Raw genomic sequence first — 22,106 nt, forward strand, 5'->3', positions numbered from 1 at the left:
TTTGGAAGTTAATAATATATGCATGTGAAAAGGAGATTATAGGAATTCAATATTTTGTTATAAAAATTACTCCTAATTAATCAATTAACAATTAATGAGAATTAATGCAAAAAAACATAAAAATAATTGAGAGTCATTGTGGTGAGATATAAAGAAGATTTGTAACACTAAAAATATGGATGGTGAATAACATAAAACTCATTCCAAAACAAAGAAAAGAGAAGTCACAGGTGATGATGGCCAAAGAAGGAGAACATTCCGGAGCTAAGGAAGTGAAACTTACCAAACCCAAAATTTCCTTGTCGGATCTCACCTTTGTCATTTACGTAACTACCCGAGAAAAGCTATCATCTTCTACCATAAGTTGTGAGGAGATACCACTTAAGAAATGTGGCGCGGAGCTAGAGTGTGGCTCCAATGATCGATTCCATATACAAGTCGAAAACTTGAGCCATATGGGAATCTCCAAGTCTAGAATGGCTGGTGTAAAGATCGAGTGCGAGGTCATTTATAAGGAAGACTCGGAAGACGAGGCGGTAGTTAGAATCGTTAATGCTGAAAGGCCATTAGGCACAAACTTTGGATGGCTGAACAACGATCTTCTTGCTCCACTAGCTCATCGTGGTCTAACAGCCGAAATCCAGCTGAGTTTCAACAGCGAGTTATTGGACAAGATCGACCTCCAGATATTCCACCGAGGCGAGGGGAGATATTTTTCCCAAGACGATACTCTTGGTTATCTTCAATGTTTTTTCCCATCTAAAATCTAAGTATTTTAGTTATGCAAAGCCTATGAAATATTTAAAAGTACAATTTGTATGCATTTTGTTTGGTCGATTATATGATATTTAAATAAGAATATATTTCTACCTAGATAATCATGAGTTTTGTCAACAAATTGGTAATTAACTTGTAAGGTTTCTGTCTCATTCATTAACTTATACAAAAAAATAATCCGTTTAGAAATTAACCAAATTGGGCTGAAATAGTTTTAGTTACCAGAGCCGAAGCCACGAGGACCAGGCTTGCTTGATGCTGACTCTACAAATTTCTTCCTTGAGTCTGCCTTTCTCTTCCTCCTTGCAGTTCCAGGTGGAGCCTTAAGATACATTTACAAGACCCCATTAAACTCTGGTACATGTTAAAGATGAAGAAGAAGAAGAAGAAGAAATGGAAGAAACCTTTTGTTCTGCTTTCAATGCGTCCTCGAGACCGCTTAATGCTGGAATTGATCCTCCTTCCATCACTCCCATCAAGTTCTTCATTTTCACTCTCATTTGGAAGATTTGTGCTACAAGTGCGCTCACCTGAACCAACAACAACAAAATGGTATTGAGAATCTCCTTCTTCTTGTCTGAGATCTGCACAAAACTAAGCTCACAATCTGAGCGAGAGTACCTGTTGTTCTGTCTTTCCTGAATCTTTAGCGATTCTTTTTCTTCTCTCTGGAGATTCTGCTAGTAACTCTGGTCTCTCTCTTTCCTCTGTTCCAACAGATTTAAACCAAGAATTAGACAACCAAAATCTAGTTTATGAAATGCTTGTTTATTTAATGGAATGGAAGAAAGGAACAGAGACAAACCGGGTGTCATCACTTCAATCATTGCTTCCATGACTAAAAGATTCTTTTCCGCTTCTCGGATTTGTGCTGGACTCACTTTCCCCATTCCGGGAATCATTCCAAGAACTCGTGTCATCGAACCCATTTTCGCTACAGCACGAGTCTGCTTTAGAAAATCGTTGAAGTCGAACTTTGCACTCATTATCTTCTTCTGCAGATCTTCTGCATCTTCTTGACGCATCTATAAAGACAGATGAAGAAGGCCTCAATGGATAGAGAGAGAGGGAGAGGAAAACATAGTTTTGATTGTAATTTTACTGAGAAAGAACTTACAACTTCTGTTGCCTTCTCTACAAATGAAAGCACATCTCCCATTCCTAGAATTCGTCCAGCCATTCGATCTGGATAAAAGGGTTCAAGATCCTCCATTCGCTCTCCACGTCCTACCAGTTTAATCGGTTTTCCTGATACCTAGTAACACCCATTTAAGTGTAAACTATCAATGTTGAGCAACATTAAGTAAATTTCTATAAAATAATTGATTAAAGAAGAAGAAAACAAACCTCCTTGACACTCAAAGCAGCACCACCTCTTGAATCACCATCTAGCTTTGTCAAAATGGCTCCTGTAATTCCTATCTCTACATTGAATGTCGTCACCAGTGCTGTAGGAAGTACAGAAGCTCATCTTAGTATATGACCGATACAGCTACGGTTTTGAATCTAATCCATTTTCAGGATGTCTCGAATCTTCTTGACAAAGGTAAAATAGAAACAGCGTACCTGCAGCTTCTTGTCCAGTCATGGCATCAACAACTAGTAACACTTCTGTTGGATTCAGAAATTTCTTCACGTCTTTTAATTCGTCCATCATGCCTTTATCTATCTGTCACAAAGAGGCAATTTCATGACTGAAGCTGCAATAGATTTATGATACAATGACTCTTAAAGACGAAACATTACCTGAAGCCTCCCTGCAGTATCCATAATAACTACATCAACATTGTTCTTTTTAGCTTCTTTTAGACCTTGCTTAGCTATATCTGCAGGTTTTACATCAGTCCCTGCTGTATAAACCGGCACACCAACCTGACACAAAGAGGGCATCAGGGAATATTGATTTCCGGAATCAAATATCATCACATATTCACACAGAGGTTAAGCCATTTCAATACCTGTTCACCTAAAATGACAAGTTGATCGATAGCAGCAGGTCGGTATACATCTCCAGCAATAAGCATGCAAGATTTTCCCTGTAAACATCATTATTAGTCAGTGTCATTGACAGAAAGTAGTAACAAACAATCCCATCAAAATCTCCACTGTATTCATACCTGCTTCTTTAGGTAACAAGCTAGTTTAGCACAAACCGTTGTCTTTCCAACTCCTTGGAGCCCAGCCAACAATATTACTGTAGGACCTGATTTAGCAAACTGTAACTCAGATACTTCTCCACCCATCAATTTCACTAGCTCATCATGTACAATCTGCAATAAAGCCATGATAAGCCACACTTGAGTACTATTGATACCAAAATGATCATCATAGAGTGAATCAAATATCAAACCATTATGCTAATGAAACAAAAACAAGAACCGGTTTTATTGCTAATTACCTTGACCAATTGCTGATCTGGTTTGACTCCACGAATGACACCCATTCCAACGGCTTGGTCACTAACAGACTGAACAAACCTTCTAACAACTGGGAGACTCACCTGTTAACAAAATTACTTTTATACCACATTCTTCACAAGAACCTAAATGAAACAGAATAAAACACCACTCACATCTGCTTCCAGGAGAGCTCTTCTGATATCCCGCATTGGCTCAGCAATATTGTCCTTAGTCAAGACCTCTGCAAGTTCAAATAACGTAACTAGCTTAAACCCGTGCTCATCTTTTCTGCATCTTCTAATAGCAAACACTACTCTTAACTACAAAGTTTTCTTCATTGAATACATCAATAAAACTTAGTCTCTATTCATTCCTCCTAATTTGAGCTCACGGGCAACGAAATAAGAAAGAAAAAAACCGAACCTTCGCCTTTGAGTTTGCTCCAAGCAGCCTCGAGGCCACCAGTCAACTGACCAAACATCTCGGCTCTCACTTGGCTTCTTCTGTATCTTCCATGGCCAACAACAGTCTTCGATTTCACCCAACTCCATATCTCTCGCTACTCAACACAGAACATCACAAACAAGACTAAATAACCAGAAAATCTTACAAAACCACCAAACTAAAAAACGAAAAGAAGCAAACTTTGAAGCCAAACCGTGGAGAGATTCCTAGAGGAGGACAGAGAAGCTGAATTGATGGTGCCACCGGTGAACGCAGAGCTGAAGGCAGCCTTAATTCTCCTATTTCCGGTACAGCTCAGAGTACAAGGAACTCTATTCACGCTGGAAAATTGAAGAGCCTCCATTACTAGTGAGTGAGTGATCAAAGCTCAAAACTTTTCACGACTCTCCGCAATCTTCTTGGTACTTCTATCTTCCTTTTGGATGGTTCCATTTTATCCGTTTCGATGACGTGGCCCAGTAACAGACCGTCGATGGTGAGCTTTCCACAAAACGCTGCATTTTAAAACTAGAACCATCTCTCTCTTTCTCCTTACAGGCGCGGCTCAGATCCCGACAAGTGTACGGCTAAGATCACGAATCTCTTCTTGAAAGTAATCCTCCGCGATTACCCAATCGGTTATCGGTTCGGTTCCACTCGATTTCGGTTCTTTCGATTATAAAGTTTATTTGAATATTTTAAAATTTAGTTCAGTTTGGTTCCACTTCTTTCAGTTTTAAAATTTAGTATCCATTGTTTTAGATATTTTCTGGTGTTTCGGTTATTTTTAGATATTTTTAAGTATTTTTACTATTATATATATTTTTCAAAAATTAAAAAACTTTTAATAGTGGTAAAAAATTGCAAATTTTAATTTATTTTTTTTAAAATGTAAAAAAATTATATGTATAAACATATTGAATTTAGAACACCGCTTAAGGACCTCATATTATGGACAAGATATTGTGTCCAATTAGTTTACACATAATTAAAATTTAACATTTAAAACAAAAATATTTTGTATAAAAACAAAAACAAAAACAAAAACAAAAACCTTAAATTTTAAATAGTGATATGAAAAATACAACTTAATATATTTTAAAATATAAAAAATGTTAAAATTTAAAGATGTGTATAACATATTGAACCTAGAACACCGCTTAAGGACCTTATATTATGGACGGGATGTTGTATTCATTTAGTTTACACATATTTAAAATTTAACACTTAAAAACAAAAAACATACTATGTATATATAAAAATTATTTTATCTAAAATATTAATTAGAAATAAAAAAAATATTAAAGTTTAAATAGTGGTAGAAAAAATACAAATTTAAAATTTTTTTAAAATAAAAAATTGTTAAACATTTATATATATGTAAACATATTAAACCTAGAACACCGCTTAAGGATCTCATATTATGGACGGGATGTTGTGTCCAATTAGTTTACACATACTAAAATTTAACATTTAAAACAAAAATATTATGTATATTTTAAAAATAAAACACTTGATCTAAAATATTACTTCAAAAATAAAAAAAAAACTTAAAGTTTAAACAAAAACTTGAATAAAAATTGCAAAAGATTTTTTAAAAATTAATGAGAAAAAACCCTTTTTTTCGACATCACTGAGGAAAAACCCTTTAATTAAAAATATATTAATTTCTAAATTAAACAAGAAAATGAGTTGCGAAATAACCTGACAATGGGGCTCATTGTTTGATGGGCTGAAATTGTTTGTGTTGGGCCTCCGAGAACACATCGACCATCTGAGAGCACATGCGATCATCAGTAACCGTTACCGGAAAAACGAATCCCCCAATCTCCGACGATCCCTCCACCTGCTCAATCTCCATCGCGGAGAAAACCTCCAACATCATGAATCCAAAAGCCTTAAATCCCGGCGACATGTAAGCCTTTAACTCCTTCGAATCGTCTCGCTCTCTCTTTCTACGGTGAGATGTGGTCCCAAATTGACGGCGAAGTGAATATCCTCCGTCGTTTATACGAGACGTGATGCTTGCGTGTGTGATGATCTCTCTCTCTCGTCTTCTTCGTAGCTATAACAAGTGAACAGAGATCCGTTGTATATGTATGAGTCTTTCTTGGGCTTTGACTTGTGGAATGATTCTTTCTAAACGAAGGGCGAAGAAAGAATCAGAGCATCATCATCTTGAAGCAGACAGATATCGAAGAAGAGAATTGATAATAAAGCTAATCAGAGAAATTGCATCTTTTAACTCGTGGAGATAGAAGACGCGAGACGCAGGTATTTATAAACTTATTTGTTTGAGACTCAAGTTTCCTTTTTCCTTTTCACTTAGGGTTTGTTTAAAGCCCAGAGCAAAACACCAACCTTAGGTTCGGTGATAATCTAGCCGTTATACACGGTTAGGTGATAATCTAACAGCTATACATGGTTCGGGTAACAAACTTTCCTTTTTTAAGTTGATACGCTCCTACTAATTTCTTTATATACGCTTCTCATTTATCTAAGGGTAATTTGCAAGCCACACCCTTTGATCATGTTTTATTTTCAGGAATTGCCAAAGTGAAAGGTGGTTTTCACGTTTTGTCTTTTCAGCTGAAATTTGACCATTTTGCCCTTGCTGCTACAGATGAGAAATTGTTGAATGTACGGTTTAGTTAGTCAGGTTTAGTTAGGTACACTGTTCCGGTTTAGTTAGAGATATTTTTGTTTCACGTTGAGGAGCGCGCTGTACAGTTAGAAGAGAGATTTTTTCATTATAAACGAAATGACATCAACATTTAATGGCCCAAAAAGTTTAGACGTGACTCTTGTTATAATTAATGCAAAATCATCATTACATGTTATTATATTATAAAATTATTGATAATAATTGTTGAGTTAAAGATGAATCCAGGAACAAACATTAATTGCGAACGTACATTGATGCTCAAGAAGTGTTGATCTTGTCTATTTACGAAGTTTGGAGCCAAGATAAGCATTATCGTGTAAGTAATGAAGTTTTAAAGATTTTTTTTGTTATAACACGCTATGATCTTCATTTTATTCGAAATCGACTTTGTTTTTTTATAGAAAAACCCAGAATTTTTTTATTTCCAATTTTGTTGGTTGAAAATGCTAAATGTGTAAATATTTATGTTTCTAAGTGTGTACATCGAAATTCTATTTATTTTTGTAGATATAATCATGTTTTCAGTTGCATTTAATGGGTTTCTCCTGAATTTATGATGCAGTTGGGTAATGGATATTCCCGTATTTACTATGGTCGGTGAGTGGAGATGCAAATAAGATAAATGGAAATTTGAACCAAAGGAAAACATGTTTGGTCGTTGTGTACGTGTTAAGGAAAACAGGACGTACACGGAATTTGTACGTACACTAAGCGAGGCTTTCAGTTTGAAATCCATAGAGATCAATCCCATAATTAGTTACTGGATGCCGGGAGAGATGTTAGTGATGATAGATACTAAACGCCCTCCTGTCTACATTGACAGTCAAGTGGGGTTGGATACGTTCTTTTTAATTCGTGGTCGGTATCCTTCTCTCAACTTGTTTGTCTCTTTCATTACAACCGTCAAGACACTCGAGAATAATGTCTCTAGGACTCATGGTGATGATGCTGAAAGTTACCGTGTATGTGATAGTGTTTCAAATGTTGATGAAAATAATGAGGCCGTAGATGAGCAAGACGACGATGAAGACGATAAAACAAATGAGGATGAAGAGGAGGGGGACAACGAATATCGTGGTGGGTATGATGATTATCAGGGTGACGATGGATCTATAGGGGGAAGTACCCTCGATCCTACTATTGATGGTAGTGAAAGTAGTGGCGAAGATTATGATTACAACAAGTGGAACGATGTAATTGTAGAAGAATATGGAATAGGGAATGTTGAGGAGAACGTCATTCTCACACCAGGGGAATTCAGTCGTCTGTTGGCAGAGTGTACGTACACAAGTCAGCGTGTACCTGGCGGAGATAACATTTCTCACTCGGGAGACCGCACACCAGCTGTGACTCCAAGAAGTATGTGTCAACATGGTTTGTACCAATGTACCTACACTATACATTGAGAAGTGTTTTTAAGAACAGAAAATCATACAACAAACAATGTCTTATCTCAACCACTGCCAATATTGGTTTAATATTGTATCAATAAATTTTTCTTAATAATTTAATTCACAAACAAAAATGTACGTATATTATTTCACATGTACACATGTACACATGTACATACATTAATTTACCAACAAAAATGTACGTACATTATTTCACCATCTATTTTTATTTAATTATTATGTATGTATTGAGATTATTGAGATATAAGAATACGTAATAAAATAGTTTTAGTTATTAGAATTCGTCCCATATATGTTCCAATAAATAATTTCGTGTACGTACACTATAAATTGAATATACGTACACAGAAAAAATTCGATGAAGGGTATAATTGTAATTTTTCAGTCATCTTCAACCTGTGTATCCTTTTCTGCAAACCTAATTTTGCGGCCGTCTTTATTAGTTTTCTGAAAATCTCATTTTTTTTACGTTTTGATTACTATTTATAAATAAATCTTGTAAACCTAGAGTATCTTTAGTTTAAAAAGCTAAAGTGTTTGTATCTATGAGCTTTTTTTTTGCATTTTGTTCATCTCTGAAAACAAGAAATTTGTTCCTCAATTTTGGAGTTCAATGCAAAGATGTCGAAATATGAAGGAGTGGATAATGAATTTTGAACTTCTTTCTACTTCTCTCTCGAAATACTCCATCTCTTTCTCTTTTTCTTCTTCTTCGATTTCTTTGTTTCAGTTTTTTTTTTTTTTTTTTTTTTCAAAACTGAACCACAGAAACTAAACCGAAATCAAGTGCTGTGTGGTTTGGTTGCTCCCATTAATGATATTTTAGTCTGAAAATAACTGAAAAGACAAACGGTGAAAACCATATCTCACTTTGGTAAACTACGAGAGCAATTCTTTTTTCATCTACTTATGTGAAAATTTCTTTTTATCTAATTAACGTTGTGCTCTGCCTCCTTTGTATTATTTGATCCTGTTATTGAATGTTCCCATACTAGTTTCGATTTGCTACTTGTTCTTTTATTTCCACCTCTGTTCAAGAGATACTAGTTCATTCACAAGTTTGATTAGACTTGGTGGATGTATATATGTTTTGTCTCTTTTCTACTTTTATTCCTAGACTAAGTGGCTTATGTTTTACTCTTCTATATACTTTGAATTGCAGCTTTCAAGAACAGAGGCTAAGAAGATCAGAACCAAAGTATATTTAGGAGGATCTTGAACAGAAATGAACAGAAGCAAGACATCAAACACCAAAAAATTGACCTCTTCATAACCATATCTATAAAGCACATGAGATATGAGATCCAAATAACAAAACAACTGGGAAAACCAAAGAAATAAAGTGACATGAATGTTCAAGATTCAACAATTATGTTGATATGTGGTCAGAGACGACTTCTTAGCGTTGTTGATCTTACTATTTTCGCAGACAAAAGTAGACCAGAGAGAGACTTTATCCCCATCCTTCTTGTAGTTATCAAACAAAGAATCCATGATCCCTACACGTTGCCTTGGTGTGCTCAGTGATCTCATCTTTTCCCTTGCAGACTCTGTCACACTCATGTACGGCTGGAAACCATTGGATCTTTGAAACCAGCTCTCGTCTTCCAATATACTCTGCTCCAAACGGCTGAAAGATCTCCTTGGGAAAGAAAATGGAGAGTCTTGTCCATCACCAGAGTCTTGTCTCTGCAAAGATCTAAGCTTTACTTTTGTAGGGACAAGCATTTCACTTGGAATGAGAAATGAGTTGATGGATTTTGCAGACTTGGATTCACCCCAATGTTCCAGCCGACAGCTTCTCATCCCCATATCCTTAGCGTACAGTGACTCCACAAGCATATGAGGACTTCTTCTCTCCTGCAAAAACAACTCCTTGAAAAACTAACCAGATATATAAAGATCTTGAGAGAGAGACTTTACCCGTTGAGACCGGGAGTATTTCAACATACGATCGCGCTTGATCACACCTTCTTGCTTCCTCAACCATATGGCTTTTATATCTTCCTTCGTGAGAGCACTACTGTCCCAACCATTGCACTTCACCTTTGAGTTACACAGCGAATGGTTCGATACCTGAAGCTCCTCTTTGATCTCAGATTTGGTATTGGACCAATGCTTTCTCTCTGTTTGTCTCTGGATGATGTTTGATGTTGAAGCTTTGTTGGAGTGTGAAGACTTCAATAAAGCAGAAACCTTTCGCCTAACAGCTCGGCCACGCACAATTGCTTGAAGCCTTACAAGTGCCTTAAGCGCCCGCAACGCTTTCCTGGCCAGAGAAGCCCTGAATGCACTCTGAATCTTGATAGCAGCCACATTGGGAGCGAGCTTCTTGACAAAATGTTGTGATGTGAAGGCGTTTCCCGCCATCCGGACAACCTCAGCAGCTGCCTTGGCGGCTGCAACCGCTGCCTCAGCTGCTGCAGCCGTGGCAATGGCTACATTCATTGCATGTTTCCTCTGATCCTGTGTTGCTTCGTTCAAAGTCCTTGTCTCTTGCCCACAAGTGGCAAGCTGCGGTCTCAGCTTCAGCCTTTTAAACACCCATCTCAATCTCCTTGGCTTCTACGTAAAAAGAAGAATCATTTTAGATTCAGAAACATAAACAATTCATAGTGTGTAGAGAAAGAAACAAAACCTTCTCTGCTCTTGCTTTGGCCTCGCAGATGAATAGTCTTTTCATCCAACCGAACCACGACCTCCTCTTCGCCATTAGATGGAGTTCTCTGGTAACAAATGATAAAATCCTCTTATTAAGTTGATCAAGAAAACAGAACAAACATCTAAAGAAGATCCATTAAAGATCGAACCAAAATAGGTATATATCCACAGATTTTGTGTTTCAAGATCATTAGACTCATCAATATATAAATCACATCAATAGAACAAACGATATAATGATGTAACAACACATTAGTGTCTAATAGGTATGGAAGAATCTTACTTTACCTATGAACGAACACAAACCAAATGATGAGAATCAGGAAGAAAGATGATGTGGGAGATTCAGACACTTGTGAAGAGATGATTTCAAGTGATGTCTAAATATAGTGATGATCCTCTCTCTCTCTCACCTTTTCCAACTGTCACTTTCACTATCTATATGATTACTGACTTGTTCAAACCCCTAACTCTCCTTTTTCTTTTGCTTCTTAACCAATCACTTTATAAATTCATACATTCTTTTCTTTCTTCCTACTTTTGGCTTGTGATAAAAGAACATGTGGCTTGTCAACGTATCTAATATCTATGCCTCCAAAATATATATGAAAGTATGTTAAAGTAGATTATACATATTTTAATGTAACCATTATATCGCTTGAAAACTATATACATTGGACTCGTAAATTATTATAGCTTTGGGAGAAAAGAATAATGACGACAATGAGTGATAGTACAGTTTAATCATTAATAGAGAAATAAAATTAGATACATCAAACTTTGGAGATTTTTAATCAAAGACTATTTTGGGTTTCATTTTCTTGTAGTTAGGGGTGATTGTTGTCTTGTTGAGAATGCTAAAAAGTATTAGTCACTAAATGTTTATAACTCACTAAAATGACATTATACGAAATAGCAGTAACGGAGTTTTAATTATGAAACTGAGTTTTAACACCCAAACTTGGTAGAAACTCAAAACATGCACATATTTATTACTTTAAAAGTTTCATAATAATGAGCTAAATTTATCAAAGATTCACAAATCTCGTAATCGGATGAATATCAATAAAAATTAGTTGATGGTGGTGGTCCATATAGACCAAAATTCGTTGTTGAGTAGATCATTACAACTTTAGTTATCATGTCATTGAAACAATGATGAGCCATGTGAGCCATATATATGATATGAACATATATAGAGAGCGACCTATAGGTTTTGTTTAGGCCTTTATAAATAATGCATTGGAGTTTCTCAACACAGTTAAAGATCCTTTTGAGTTGTCATAATGTCCCACCACTCTTTTAACACCAGCTTCTTTTTCCCTTCAAATCCAACAATATTAGTGATCATCTTTTTTCTAGGCATAATGCATAATTTTGAAATGTAAATCTCACTTGAAGTCAGAATTGTTGGTGCATATTTAGACGGGTCTCTATTTATTCAAATCAATGATCTTTACAAATATCTTAACATAACATTTTCATCATTCATAAAAAGATAAAAGGGAAGAAAAAGGTTGCAAGCAAAAAGAAAATAGAAAAAAAATCAATGTACCAATAATGAGATCATAAAGTTATTATCTGTACCTAAGATTACATAGAGAGAAACTATGATCTGTTTCTTAGATCACTACATGACTTTATAATTATTATTATGTTTATTCGTTTTTTAGAAAATTGAAAGAACAAACATTCGTCATTACATTTCAAAGAATGTGGACATTCTCCAAGTGACCCATTAATTCAACTTATAATATTGAAACTATTTGGATCAACCTATAACTTAAGAACTATGTAGACAAGTGACATCGATTATCTGTGTAAATAAATTGATCTGTTTTATAATTTGTTAGATTGAACCATTTGTTCTATGTGTAAATTATCATAAATTAGCTACAAACGGAGTCAACCACAAAACGCAGATCCAAAACGCAAATGCAAAAAGGCAGAGTCTTTAATGACACCCATGAGAGAATACATCAAAACCATGAGAGGTTCATCAATGGCCAAAACCAAAAACCTTCAGCATCAAAACATAAAAGATAGTTGAATAGCCTACATACATAAACTGATTAAAAGCATAAACTACTTAGTTACTTCCTGCGGAAGAGGCGTTGCATTGAGGAGTGTCGATCATCATGGCATTGTTTTCAAACAGAGGAGAACAAGGCCAGGTACGTCGAAAGTAAGGCACCACTTTGTTGAAATCCCAAACGAGTGTCGATTTTCGTCCTTGGTACTGAACTACTTCGACCCTTTTAGTCTCTGTGTGATAGATGAAGATTTGTGTATCACATCTGATGTACACCAAGTCCGACTTCTGATTGAAGAGCGCAAGCAGCTGCGTTTCTTTAGTCCAAGTGCTGAATCTTGTAGCTACCGCTTGGTTCATTTTCCACATCGCCTTGAAATTCACCTTAAACAGCAGGTTCCATTCAAGCACATTGCCTACCTTTTCAAGCTTCCATACCTCCATTACCGACTTATTGCTCCATCCGTATTGTAAAGACCCATCATCGGTTTCTCCCAGAACCTGTTCATCATAGTCATATGTTTTCGGAAGCTTTATCACATCAATCCGTTTCTCCTCACTGTTTGAGTCATATATGGCAATTTTACCTCCTCTAGCATGCCAATAAACAACGCCTTTAATCACTCTCCCTGGAGTCCACGGGCTGAGAGATAGAGGCTCGAGACAAATAAGCTCTGAGTAGCTCCACGTAGAAGTTTTTGAGGAAAAAGTCTCTACCTTCACCTTTGTACTGTTAACAGGAAAGGCTACACACTCTGCCCGGACCACCTTGTAGCTAAACCCTTGATCAGGACTATCCTCAGAAATCAAAGACATACAAAGTTCTTCGAAATGAACTCTGGGACGTGGAAGTTGCTGCTGCTTCTGTGTACTCGGATCCCACAAGTAGTAAGCTTTTGGATGGCGGCCGCAGAGTAGAAGACCATCTGCAGAGTCGATGTAGTATCCAAGCTTTTTCAGAATACCAGAGGATTCAATTTCATCACCAATACTGCTGGTTGAGAGCAAAGGAAGAGATGGCTCAGCGCGAGGGCGACGAGTTCCATCTATGCGTCTTCCAAGGTACATTGAGCTGCAGACGAAGAAGCCAATGAGTTCAAAATTAGGTTTCCACTTGGCTAAGTAAGTGTGACGGAAGCAAGGGCTGGCTATAATCTCAAGCCATCTCTTGGACACCAAAATCAGCTTGTATATCGTTTCTGGTGGAAGCAGGATAAGAATCTCACACATAGTATCATTACTGTTAAGAACCTCATGAGTACTCAGAGCAGAAGTCATCCCCAAATTGGTTTTTAACCTGGCAGAACAAGACATTGCAGACACTGTTTCTTTGTTCATCAGTAATAGAAATCCAACACAATCAAAACAACCACACAGAATCAAAAGACCCACAAGCTACAAAGAAACACAAATCAATTTCAAGTATCTAGTGGATTGAGAAAACTCAATAACCTAAAATCTCCAAAGAGAATCTACCAAAACGCATGCAAAATCACAAAAGATGTTATTTTGGTTACACCCATGAGGAACAAGAACAAAAGTCGGAGAATTTCGCAGAAATTTTTCTGAAACCCTAAGCTTCAAAGTTACGATTTTTAAGAACAGGAAACGATTACAGAGCGAGACTCATCACTAAGGTAGAAAAAAAGACTTAGCATTACGTCAAGAAATTGGAAGATACAAGAGCTAAAAGAGGAGAGAGAAGAACCTTGGTGACGACGAACGCTGAACGCAGAGAAGGGATGCAAACGTTTCTTCACAAGACTAAAGTTATACAATGCTACAATATAAAGGGACAAGTACTTTCTCCTAACCGGATCTCGTTGCGATTGAACCGGGTTCAGTTCAGTTTAAATTTGGTTCGGATTGATGGAAATCCAGAATTCTGATTGGATGAATTGCTTTAATTTGATTTACATTATTTTTATGTTTGGTACGATTTCGTTAGGGTTTAGGTCAATTTGTTACTACAATAAATGTGAACCGGTTATGCTATTTGCTTTTTAACCTTTTTTTTTCTGACATCCCCTCTCTGGTTTCATCTGACGACGGACAAGATTTAAGGGATAATCGAACGGTCAAAATTATAAACTACGGGACAGATTTCGTTTTTTTTTTTTTTTGACAAGCGACGAAGATTTTTCTTTCTTTCAAATTGTGTTTTTCTCTATATTCGATTCGAGATTAAATTCTGAAATATTGTTCTTTTTTTTTTTTTCTCTTTTGTGGCATGAACATAATTGTTTTCTTTTGTTCTAGGAATGTCATTTGTCACTTTTGTTAATGCAATTGAGAAATTTGAGGTTGCAGTTAGGTATGCATTTAAAATAAGATTGTCTAGTAGAAATTGGACTTACGATTTATATGATCTTCATAAGTAAAAAAGGATGCTAACATATTTTAAAAAATCTGTTGTTCAAAAAAAAAAAAAACATATCTTAAAAAATCAATAAAATCTAAGGATGTAAGATATTATTACAAATAGTAGAGATTTATAACTTAACAAAAAATCGAGGAGGGACTAAAAAATAACGCTCGTAATTAAGCCCTAGTACACTTGATCTGTGAAAGAATCTGATTGTTCAAGAACTTAGACATGAATCTATAAGCCTTTTGAGTCAAGTGCACTCCGTCCCAACTTATGAACTTGTGTGGATTCTGACACACCGGAACTCCCACTGCTCCGTATGGCCTCTTTCCGTCGTAGTTGTAAGCTCCACCGGTCCCGCAACACGATTTCAAAGCTACACTCTTGTCGAATCTTTCACTTCGTAGAACGTATTGAAACGCATTGTAGTAATCTCCGTATACTATAGCCACGTCTGGAAACTCTTTTCTCAAAGAAGCTATAGCTTCTTGGAGTTGGTTATTGTGATCCATTGCGAATTCGTTGAGATGCGTCAAGCAACCGTTGTCGTCGTAATCTTTTGTATCTTTCACGGGAAAAGACGTCAAGTAAATCGGAAAACATCCCACTGGAAAGTTTCCCGGGACGACCACGTTAACCGCACCAGCACGGATCACCTCTCTAGCTGCGGCTGTGATGGCTCCAACCACGTGAGGGATGTAGCTTCTGATTTCTTCCATTGGTTTGCCTTGGAAGAAACCGTAGTTGTAGTCGTTGCCTCCTATCTCACCGACCATGAAAAGAGAGTGCTTCAAGCAATCCGAAGAAGAGCCGTGACACGTGGAACGTAGATGACCCTTGAACCAAGCAAGCTGCATGGAGAGAGGAGTGTTTGTTGCCGGAACGTGGAGATTTCTCTCGGAGAAGAAAGAGCTGTTGAGTGCTGTGCTTCCGGAAACTCCGAAGTTAACAAAGACGTTGTGTTCCCGTTGAGGTAAGGGTTTAGGAGTGGGAGATGAAGCCTGCGTGCCAAGTAATCGATCATTAGCAGTCCGTTAGATAGACGACCGGTGGCTTGGTGAAAGTATGTTTGACCGTATGGATAATTAGCGGCGTGAGAAGATCTGGCTCCAACAGGGCCGTTGCGGATTAAGTTTCCAGTGTCGGAGATGGAGTCACCGAATTGGTAGATAGAGTTGATAGGACATTGATCCGATGAATGAACAAGGGACACGAAGAGTATAAACACAAGAAGCGATAATGCTTTGGTCGTAGACATTGTTAGAGAAGTTTGAGAGATTTGTTTGTTGGTTTTAGACAAAGAGAAGGATGAGAGAATTTGTTGCCTATGTGTGTGTATATATAGAGTTTCATAATCTAGCTCCTAGTTAGTCTGTGATTTAGATAGATATATTCAATAATAATTATTGATAGTGATAAATTCAAGAAAAATATTTGATAGAACGAGATCTGAGAAAATATGTCAGAATTTTTATTTTATTTTATATTATTAAAAAACATTATTATTTAATATTTAATCAACTAGAATCAGGCAAAACGAGGCAACGTATCGAAAATTCCTCTTTTTATTAATATCAATATTTTGCCTAAAACAAAAAGGAAATAAATATTAAAACGCTTTCTTTACTTTTTTATTTTCACCTGAAAAATTCGAAATTAAGAATGAAAAAGGAAACGACAAAAAAAAAAGAATGAAAAAGGAAATTTCTAGAGAGAAATCTCTGTGTTCTTTGATTTTTCTTCACCTCATCTTCTTATAAATCATCTGTTTCGTTGCAGAGAGCTCTAAAAGAAACAACAACCTTTCTCTCTGATTATCTTCGCCATTTCTCGTCGAAATTAGGGATTTTGTTCATTAAATCTTCCTGATTTGGAAGGTATTTTCATTGTCTGCTTGAAAAAAATTCAATCTTTGTCGGTTCATTATGAGTAATTGGAGAAGACAAAAACCCAGAAACAACAACAGCAATAATTATAGTCGTCAACGAGGGACGACGATGACGCAATCATCATCAAAGCCACCTCTTGGTATGATCTCTGTTCTCTCCTCTCTGTTTTTTTTCTTTCTTAAATTTGTGATTTTGAGTTGTTCAATTATGTATAACCTTTCGTCGCTTGCAAATCGAGTTCCTTGATGTGTTTCTCATTGGGTTTTCCTCTTTTGTGTTCTTAATTAGGGTTTGTGTTCGTTAAGCAATGTTCGGTCTTTTAATCTCTTCTATGTATTTTAGGTTAGTGAAATTAGAGAATTTGTAATACTAATTGACTCTATCTTTGTTAGGTTTGTGAGTTTTTTTTAATCTTAATTTACTTATGTTTCCTTCTATATACTAATTCCTGCATGTACAGTAGAAATATATGAACTTTAATCTCTTCTATGTATTTTAGGTTAATGAACTTTTGATTCTTAACCCTCTGATTCTTGACAAGTTTATTGTTTGTAGCTTTTGCTTGATCTGTAAGTTATTCTTCATCCTGTGATCAGAATTTCTAACTCTTGGATTCTTATGTTTTTTTGCAGCTAATTGCAAGATCTCTGTTCCAGCGTGGGAGAAGGATTTTTGTGCTGTGATTGGTTCAGTTCCATGGTGGAAAGTTGTAGAGGCCAAGCGGTTTATGCACATATACGATAGAGTGGTCCAATGGGACGACTCAGCTGGTGAAGACGCATTCAAGAACGCTAAATCTCGTTTCTGGGCAGAGATAAATGGTTTAACTTGTGACTTATCTTTGCCTGATCCTGATGTTTACATTGATGATGTTGATTGGGATGCTGAAGTTGACAATGAGTTGATACTTGACCTTGAACGTGGTCCAGACCCTTTAACAGAAGAACAAGAGCATGTTGTGATACTCGATGCTTTGGTTTTATCTGGACAGTATGGCGGGCTTGGTTGGGGAACTGGTTGGGGTGACGCTGAAGGGATTAACGAGGAGAATGTTGGAAAGGGTAAACCAGAAAACTCATGGGGTGATCAGAAATATGATGGATGGAATGAAGATTCTTGGGGGATAAAGGAGAAAACTGAAACTTGGGATCATAACAACAACAACACCAACACTGATTCTTGGGATCATAACAACAACTTCAAAGCTGAAACTTGGGATCAGAAAAACTGCAACAACAACAGCTTCAACTACAAGAAGGTTGAGAATTGGAATGGTAGGGATCAAGGAAGAGAGAACAGAGGGTGGAGAAAGAGAGGAGAAGGGCGACATGGAGGAGAACGAGTGGAGGATTGTCGATGGAGGAATGGGAGAGGGAGAAGCAGAGGCGGGTTTCAGCAACATTCGGCGAATGCATGGGGTTGGACTGAATCCTTCTGAATCAGACACAGAGTCTCTCTTGATAAAACATTTTTTGAGGAAAGAGCTGTAGTATAGTAGGTTTAACTATATAGTGTGAGTGTGTTCCGTGTGTGTGTGTTAGAATCATACTGATGGCTCAAAATTATTTTGTCTAAACGTTTCAGAGGATCTTATCACTTAAAATGATATGCCTATATAAGTTTCTGAGTGATTTTGGAAATTATAATCTAATATACAACTTGTGAATGATAGAGCTCAATTCTTGAATATATACAAAACGCTTGGAGAGTGATGATCGGGAAAATGTACGAGTTTCTCTCATGCCTCTGGCTCGAGAGTTCCACTGTTGGTCATCTTCATGAACCTTTGGAAAGAAAACGAAGAAAGCTTCTGCAGATTTCTCCAAAGAATGTCTCTGCTACATTTTAAAAGATCTTGAGGACTTGTCCTGAAACATAATTGGATCTCAAACTTTTTTTCTACCAAGAATCTCTTACAAAATCTAAATCACAAATACCTCTTGTTTAAGAATATACAGATCGATACTCTTGAATATCAATAGATAACTGAGTCAAAAGAGAAGGAAAACAAAAACAAAAAACTGTTTCGCTAAGTTTAAGAGAAGAGACATGAATTAAGCTTAAGATAACAACACCTAATATGTGAAGTTTAAACACAATATATAAATGATGCATCCATGAAAAACTAACTATATATAAATTAAGCTCATAGAAGCAATTTCTAGTAAAAATAGAAAGCATTTTCGAGACAAAAATACGCACGTGTGTCTGTGAAGCATGAAGAACATTCTCAGAGAGGCATCGTGTGAAGATGTCCTCCACCATTAGAGCGGAGATGAAAACTGAGAATATGCTTTTTGATGGTTAGAACAAAATATCATTGTTCTTTGATTCTCTCTTTCCCCATATAGAAAGTGCCAGTGTTTTATCTGTTTGGTGGTGACAAGAGAAGGTAAGTCTATGATGTGGAGATATAAATAGGGGCAATATTCGATATTGGTGACCTGAAGAGACAAGTAGGATATATACATTGTTATGCTAAGAACAATTGCTTCTTTTGTTTAAAAATTAATAATGAGGCTATTATGCTAATGAATAATTAGAAAGTGCTATAGGAGACAAAATAAAAACTAGAAAGTGATAAAATACTAAAAGAAGTTATTATTCAAATGCTCTTATTATAAATTATATGTATTGTACAACTCTAGTGTTTTATTATTTTTGAAGTTAACCAATACTCTTATAGCTTAGTGTGTTTTTGCTTTGAAAGTGGGTGGTAAAATCGTTTATCTGTTTTTTTAGATAAATTGATAGATTTTCTTGGCTTTGCAAGAATGGGACGAAAAAACTAATAATGTATAGTGGTTGCCAATAAGAGGGTCATCAAATAATATCCAAGTAGCTGAGTGCTAGCTATGATTAGCCACTTTGAAAGATATGAAATAGTATTTTTTTGTTTTTATAAAAGTTCTAAATATTTTTTTTTTAAAAGGAGAGGAAATGAAAGTCTTACTTCATAAAAGTTAGAACAGGACATTGGATGATACATATGAGCTAAAAAAGCATTGTGGAGTCTCTTCAACTTGAGCCACTTATTGAATGGTGATTCCATTTTTCTTTCTCTCATTGGTTTTAATTTGTCCCACCAGCTAATGATCTCAACGTAATTGCCACATAATGATAATTCTGATTTATAGAATGATTGGTAGTTTCCATAATCCATCCCCCTTATATCAAATATTAAAGTCCTTTAAAAACTTTTTGCTATAAGCAGGGCAAGAAAACATATTTAGATTCATCTTGACAGAACTAAAAACTTTCTATAAATGTAGCAACTAAAACCAGAGTTCTCTACCTTGGAATGATCCAGCCTTAGTCCATCATCACAATTCACACATAACAATTGAACTCACAAAACCCAACAAGAACTATAGAAGCAAAGATTTACACTTTCGGATAGCCAAGACCCGGTCTTTGAACCTCTGGTTGCGCTTCTTCATAATCGCGTGCAGATCGGATTGATTCCTCAAAGTCAGTCGAGTCACTCGCCACAGGAAGGAAGCTTCCAATGTCATCTTTAGCACCAAACCCTCCAGCTCTTATCACATCTTCTGCTGATATAGAAGCTTCCATGTTCACTTCACCATGAGGCTGATCTCTACCATCTTGACTCATATCATTCTCATTAGTAGCACTGTGACTTTGCCTCTCTTCGATCTTGGACCCTCCCGGAGATAATACCCTCGGCTCTTTTACTTTACCTGCACCTTTCTCGGAATGATTAATTAAACTATTCATAGAATCGAGTAAAACTAAAGTCGAAGAAGAGGATTTGTACCATTTGAGACATCTAACGCCGCAATTTGCTCCATTTAGTAAGTGAATTTGATTCTCCGAGAATCTAGGAACTACACGAAAAATCGAGCAAAGATGTTTAAAGATCGCTTACCCTATGTGAGAGAGAAGATAGAACAAAGTATGTTTCTTTCTTGTTTTGGGGAAAGTTTTTGGGATGGAGACTCAGTGTGACGTGGCGTCTTCGTAGCCGTTACAGTTACACGTGTTCCCTGCAGTTTCAACTTCGTGTCAAAACTGACAATCTTATTAAAATATTTAAAAGCCTAATTATTAAATTTCAAAACCCTAATTATTTAATATTGGAATTTAATTTGTATCGGAAAAAAGGATTCTGATCGAAAGTCGCTTAAGGAAACTATGTAAACTTTACTTTAGCCAGAACAAAAAGATATTGTACATTATCCATTAGAAACTTGTTGACAAAAGGAATATACATTAGAAATTTCTAGGTTACTTGCTCAACAATTAATCCACACTCGAAAACTATTAGTCGACAAGAAAACATTGGAGATATCTCAAGACATCGTCAACGAACAGAGACTTCCAGTTGCGTGAATCTGCAATAGCGAACACGACTTTATCAAGAACATCTTCATTAAAACTTGGCTTGACTTCTCCCACCAGGTTGCTACCGTCACAGTAACGGTTCTTTGTCCCCGGAAGTTCATCGGTGAACCATCCAATCATAGAATCTAATGACTTTATAACAGTCTCCGACATTAGAAACATTCTTTCGTAATTCCTTAACACGACGTTCCACGACATGCTCACGTCTTTCATATCGGCGGTGAATCCCGAGTCGCGGACATCAGCTTCGATTTGGAACCGCTCGTTCGAGCCAAACACAAGATCCTTCCCCTGTTTCACAACCACTGCTTCTTTTGATCCAGCTGACACGTGGACGATGAAAACAAGATCGGAGAGAGAGATCTTTGGCTCCGCGGGTTGGTTGTTGCGGCGGCGTTTTGCTGCAGATTCTGCTTCAGAGATTAGACGCTTGTACGATAACCAGGCGGGCTTAGCTCCCTCCTTGGTGATGGCTTTAGCGAATATAGAATGTCGTGTGGCTGGTAGAGACTTCCATAGATCTTCCGAGGAGAAGCACTTCGACCACGTGGTGGAGACGCAAGAGGCTACGGCTAGTGACTCAGGGTCCATGTAAGGACCAACAAGGCAGAGAATCTCCCAAGATGGTGGAGACGGTTTGGTATGTTGGTGCTCGTCGTCTTCTTTGTGCATAGCCATGAGTAGTACGACTTTCTCTTCAGTGATCTCATCGTTGCGTTTGCGCTTCAGAGGGTTTTGTTTCATGGTGGCGAGAGAGAAGACAGAGGACACGTATGTGGACATGTGGAAGTTGTCTAATTGTTTACTTCAGTACTTGTTTTATTTTTCTTCTTCTAAAGCTTGGAACTGAACATGTGTATTTATAGCGGTATGAAGATGTTGATGACCAATGTCGAATCCTATTAGGAAACGCGTTAAAAGTTAAAACAATAAAGTGAGACTTAATCTATAATTCAAAAAATAGGAAATATTTGGATTGATTTAGGGTGAGTATATCCGGATTCGATCCAAATATATCTTTGTAATCAAAATACATGTTTAAGGGTTTTTATTTTTACAATAAATAAAATAATTGTTAAAACTATTAGCAAAAT

At 36.6% G+C, this 22,106-nt stretch overlaps 10 protein-coding genes and 1 pseudogene across 16 annotated transcripts; 3 read left to right on the forward strand and 8 right to left on the reverse strand.

The window, feature by feature from the left end:
* The first annotated feature begins 230 nt into the window (after window positions 1-230).
* AT5G03930 (F-box protein) lies at window positions 231-881 on the forward strand. Its single transcript, NM_120475.2, has one exon. It carries the CDS (start codon window positions 234-236, stop codon window positions 768-770), a length of 537 nt encoding a protein of 178 aa, NP_196013.2. The 5' UTR covers window positions 231-233; the 3' UTR covers window positions 771-881.
* On the reverse strand, window positions 833-4,152 carry CPSRP54 (chloroplast signal recognition particle 54 kDa subunit). The gene is made up of 14 exons (NM_120476.5): window positions 3,835-4,152; window positions 3,600-3,735; window positions 3,350-3,417; window positions 3,176-3,277; window positions 2,895-3,047; window positions 2,736-2,813; window positions 2,524-2,649; window positions 2,344-2,446; window positions 2,125-2,225; window positions 1,895-2,032; window positions 1,583-1,802; window positions 1,399-1,484; window positions 1,182-1,307; window positions 833-1,099 (listed from the first exon to the last, which is right to left on the reverse strand). Exons 1-14 carry the CDS (start codon window positions 3,982-3,984, stop codon window positions 992-994), a joined length of 1,695 nt encoding a protein of 564 aa, NP_196014.1. The 5' UTR covers window positions 3,985-4,152; the 3' UTR covers window positions 833-991.
* Window positions 4,153-5,337: 1,185 nt separating this feature from the next.
* Window positions 5,338-5,535, reverse strand: AT5G03944 (uncharacterized protein; the record flags this gene model as incomplete). Its single annotated transcript, NM_001125692.1, has 1 exon — window positions 5,338-5,535. One exon carries the CDS (start codon window positions 5,533-5,535, stop codon window positions 5,338-5,340), a length of 198 nt encoding a protein of 65 aa, NP_001119164.1.
* Window positions 5,536-6,932: 1,397 nt separating this feature from the next.
* On the forward strand, window positions 6,933-7,691 carry AT5G03950 (annotated as a pseudogene; the record flags this gene model as incomplete). Its single annotated transcript has 1 exon — window positions 6,933-7,691.
* A 1,193-nt stretch (window positions 7,692-8,884) lies between these two features.
* IQD12 (IQ-domain 12) lies at window positions 8,885-10,891 on the reverse strand. 3 transcript variants are annotated; one of them, NM_120478.4, is made up of 4 exons: window positions 10,647-10,891; window positions 10,336-10,423; window positions 9,621-10,259; window positions 8,885-9,557 (listed from the first exon to the last, which is right to left on the reverse strand). In NM_120478.4, exons 2-4 carry the CDS (start codon window positions 10,408-10,410, stop codon window positions 9,060-9,062), a joined length of 1,212 nt encoding a protein of 403 aa, NP_196016.1. In that variant the 5' UTR covers window positions 10,411-10,423; window positions 10,647-10,891; the 3' UTR covers window positions 8,885-9,059. The 3 variants fall into 3 exon arrangements, with proteins under 3 accessions (NP_196016.1, NP_001332454.1, NP_001332455.1); NM_001342739.1 differs by having other exon boundaries at window positions 9,621-10,262; NM_001342740.1 differs by lacking the exon at window positions 10,647-10,891 and having other exon boundaries at window positions 9,621-10,262; window positions 10,336-10,516.
* A 1,333-nt stretch (window positions 10,892-12,224) lies between these two features.
* Window positions 12,225-14,216, reverse strand: AT5G03970 (F-box associated ubiquitination effector family protein). 2 transcript variants are annotated; one of them, NM_001036752.3, is made up of 2 exons: window positions 14,099-14,150; window positions 12,225-13,687 (listed from the first exon to the last, which is right to left on the reverse strand). In NM_001036752.3, exon 2 carries the CDS (start codon window positions 13,666-13,668, stop codon window positions 12,448-12,450), a length of 1,221 nt encoding a protein of 406 aa, NP_001031829.1. In that variant the 5' UTR covers window positions 13,669-13,687; window positions 14,099-14,150; the 3' UTR covers window positions 12,225-12,447. The 2 variants fall into 2 exon arrangements, with proteins under 2 accessions (NP_001031829.1, NP_568131.1); NM_120479.2 differs by having other exon boundaries at window positions 12,233-13,712; window positions 14,099-14,216.
* Window positions 14,217-14,931: 715 nt separating this feature from the next.
* Window positions 14,932-16,016, reverse strand: AT5G03980 (SGNH hydrolase-type esterase superfamily protein; the record flags this gene model as incomplete). The annotated part of the gene is made up of 2 exons (NM_120480.1): window positions 14,932-15,759; window positions 15,873-16,016. 2 exons carry the CDS (start codon window positions 16,014-16,016, stop codon window positions 14,932-14,934), a joined length of 972 nt encoding a protein of 323 aa, NP_196018.1.
* A 381-nt stretch (window positions 16,017-16,397) lies between these two features.
* On the forward strand, window positions 16,398-18,276 carry AT5G03990 (FK506-binding-like protein; the record flags this gene model as incomplete). Of its 2 annotated transcripts, none has more annotated exons than NM_120481.3 (2): window positions 16,398-16,786; window positions 17,280-18,276. In NM_120481.3, exons 1-2 carry the CDS (start codon window positions 16,684-16,686, stop codon window positions 18,083-18,085), a joined length of 909 nt encoding a protein of 302 aa, NP_568132.1. In that variant the 5' UTR covers window positions 16,398-16,683. The 2 variants fall into 2 exon arrangements, with proteins under 2 accessions (NP_568132.1, NP_001331630.1); NM_001342741.1 differs by having other exon boundaries at window positions 16,398-16,989; window positions 17,280-18,085.
* AT5G03995 (uncharacterized protein) lies at window positions 18,210-19,031 on the reverse strand. The gene is made up of 2 exons (NM_001125693.1): window positions 18,850-19,031; window positions 18,210-18,482 (listed from the first exon to the last, which is right to left on the reverse strand). The coding sequence occupies exons 1-2, from the start codon at window positions 18,910-18,912 to the stop codon at window positions 18,288-18,290; spliced, it is 258 nt and encodes an 85-aa protein (NP_001119165.1). The 5' UTR covers window positions 18,913-19,031; the 3' UTR covers window positions 18,210-18,287.
* Window positions 19,032-19,759: 728 nt separating this feature from the next.
* Window positions 19,760-20,626, reverse strand: AT5G04000 (uncharacterized protein). 2 transcript variants are annotated; one of them, NM_120482.3, is made up of 2 exons: window positions 20,426-20,626; window positions 19,760-20,348 (listed from the first exon to the last, which is right to left on the reverse strand). In NM_120482.3, the coding sequence occupies exons 1-2, from the start codon at window positions 20,457-20,459 to the stop codon at window positions 20,032-20,034; spliced, it is 351 nt and encodes a 116-aa protein (NP_196020.1). In that variant the 5' UTR covers window positions 20,460-20,626; the 3' UTR covers window positions 19,760-20,031. The 2 variants fall into 2 exon arrangements, with proteins under 2 accessions (NP_196020.1, NP_001190220.1); NM_001203291.1 differs by having other exon boundaries at window positions 19,764-20,354; window positions 20,426-20,596.
* Window positions 20,627-20,831: 205 nt separating this feature from the next.
* AT5G04010 (F-box family protein) lies at window positions 20,832-21,823 on the reverse strand. The gene has a single exon (NM_120483.3). It carries the CDS (start codon window positions 21,793-21,795, stop codon window positions 20,932-20,934), a length of 864 nt encoding a protein of 287 aa, NP_196021.2. The 5' UTR covers window positions 21,796-21,823; the 3' UTR covers window positions 20,832-20,931.
* Between the last annotated feature and the right edge of the window lie 283 nt (window positions 21,824-22,106).

The sequence above is a fragment of the Arabidopsis thaliana genome, chromosome 5, assembly GCF_000001735.4.
Source record: "Arabidopsis thaliana chromosome 5, partial sequence".
NCBI classification, from domain to species: Eukaryota; Viridiplantae; Streptophyta; class Magnoliopsida; order Brassicales; family Brassicaceae; genus Arabidopsis; species Arabidopsis thaliana.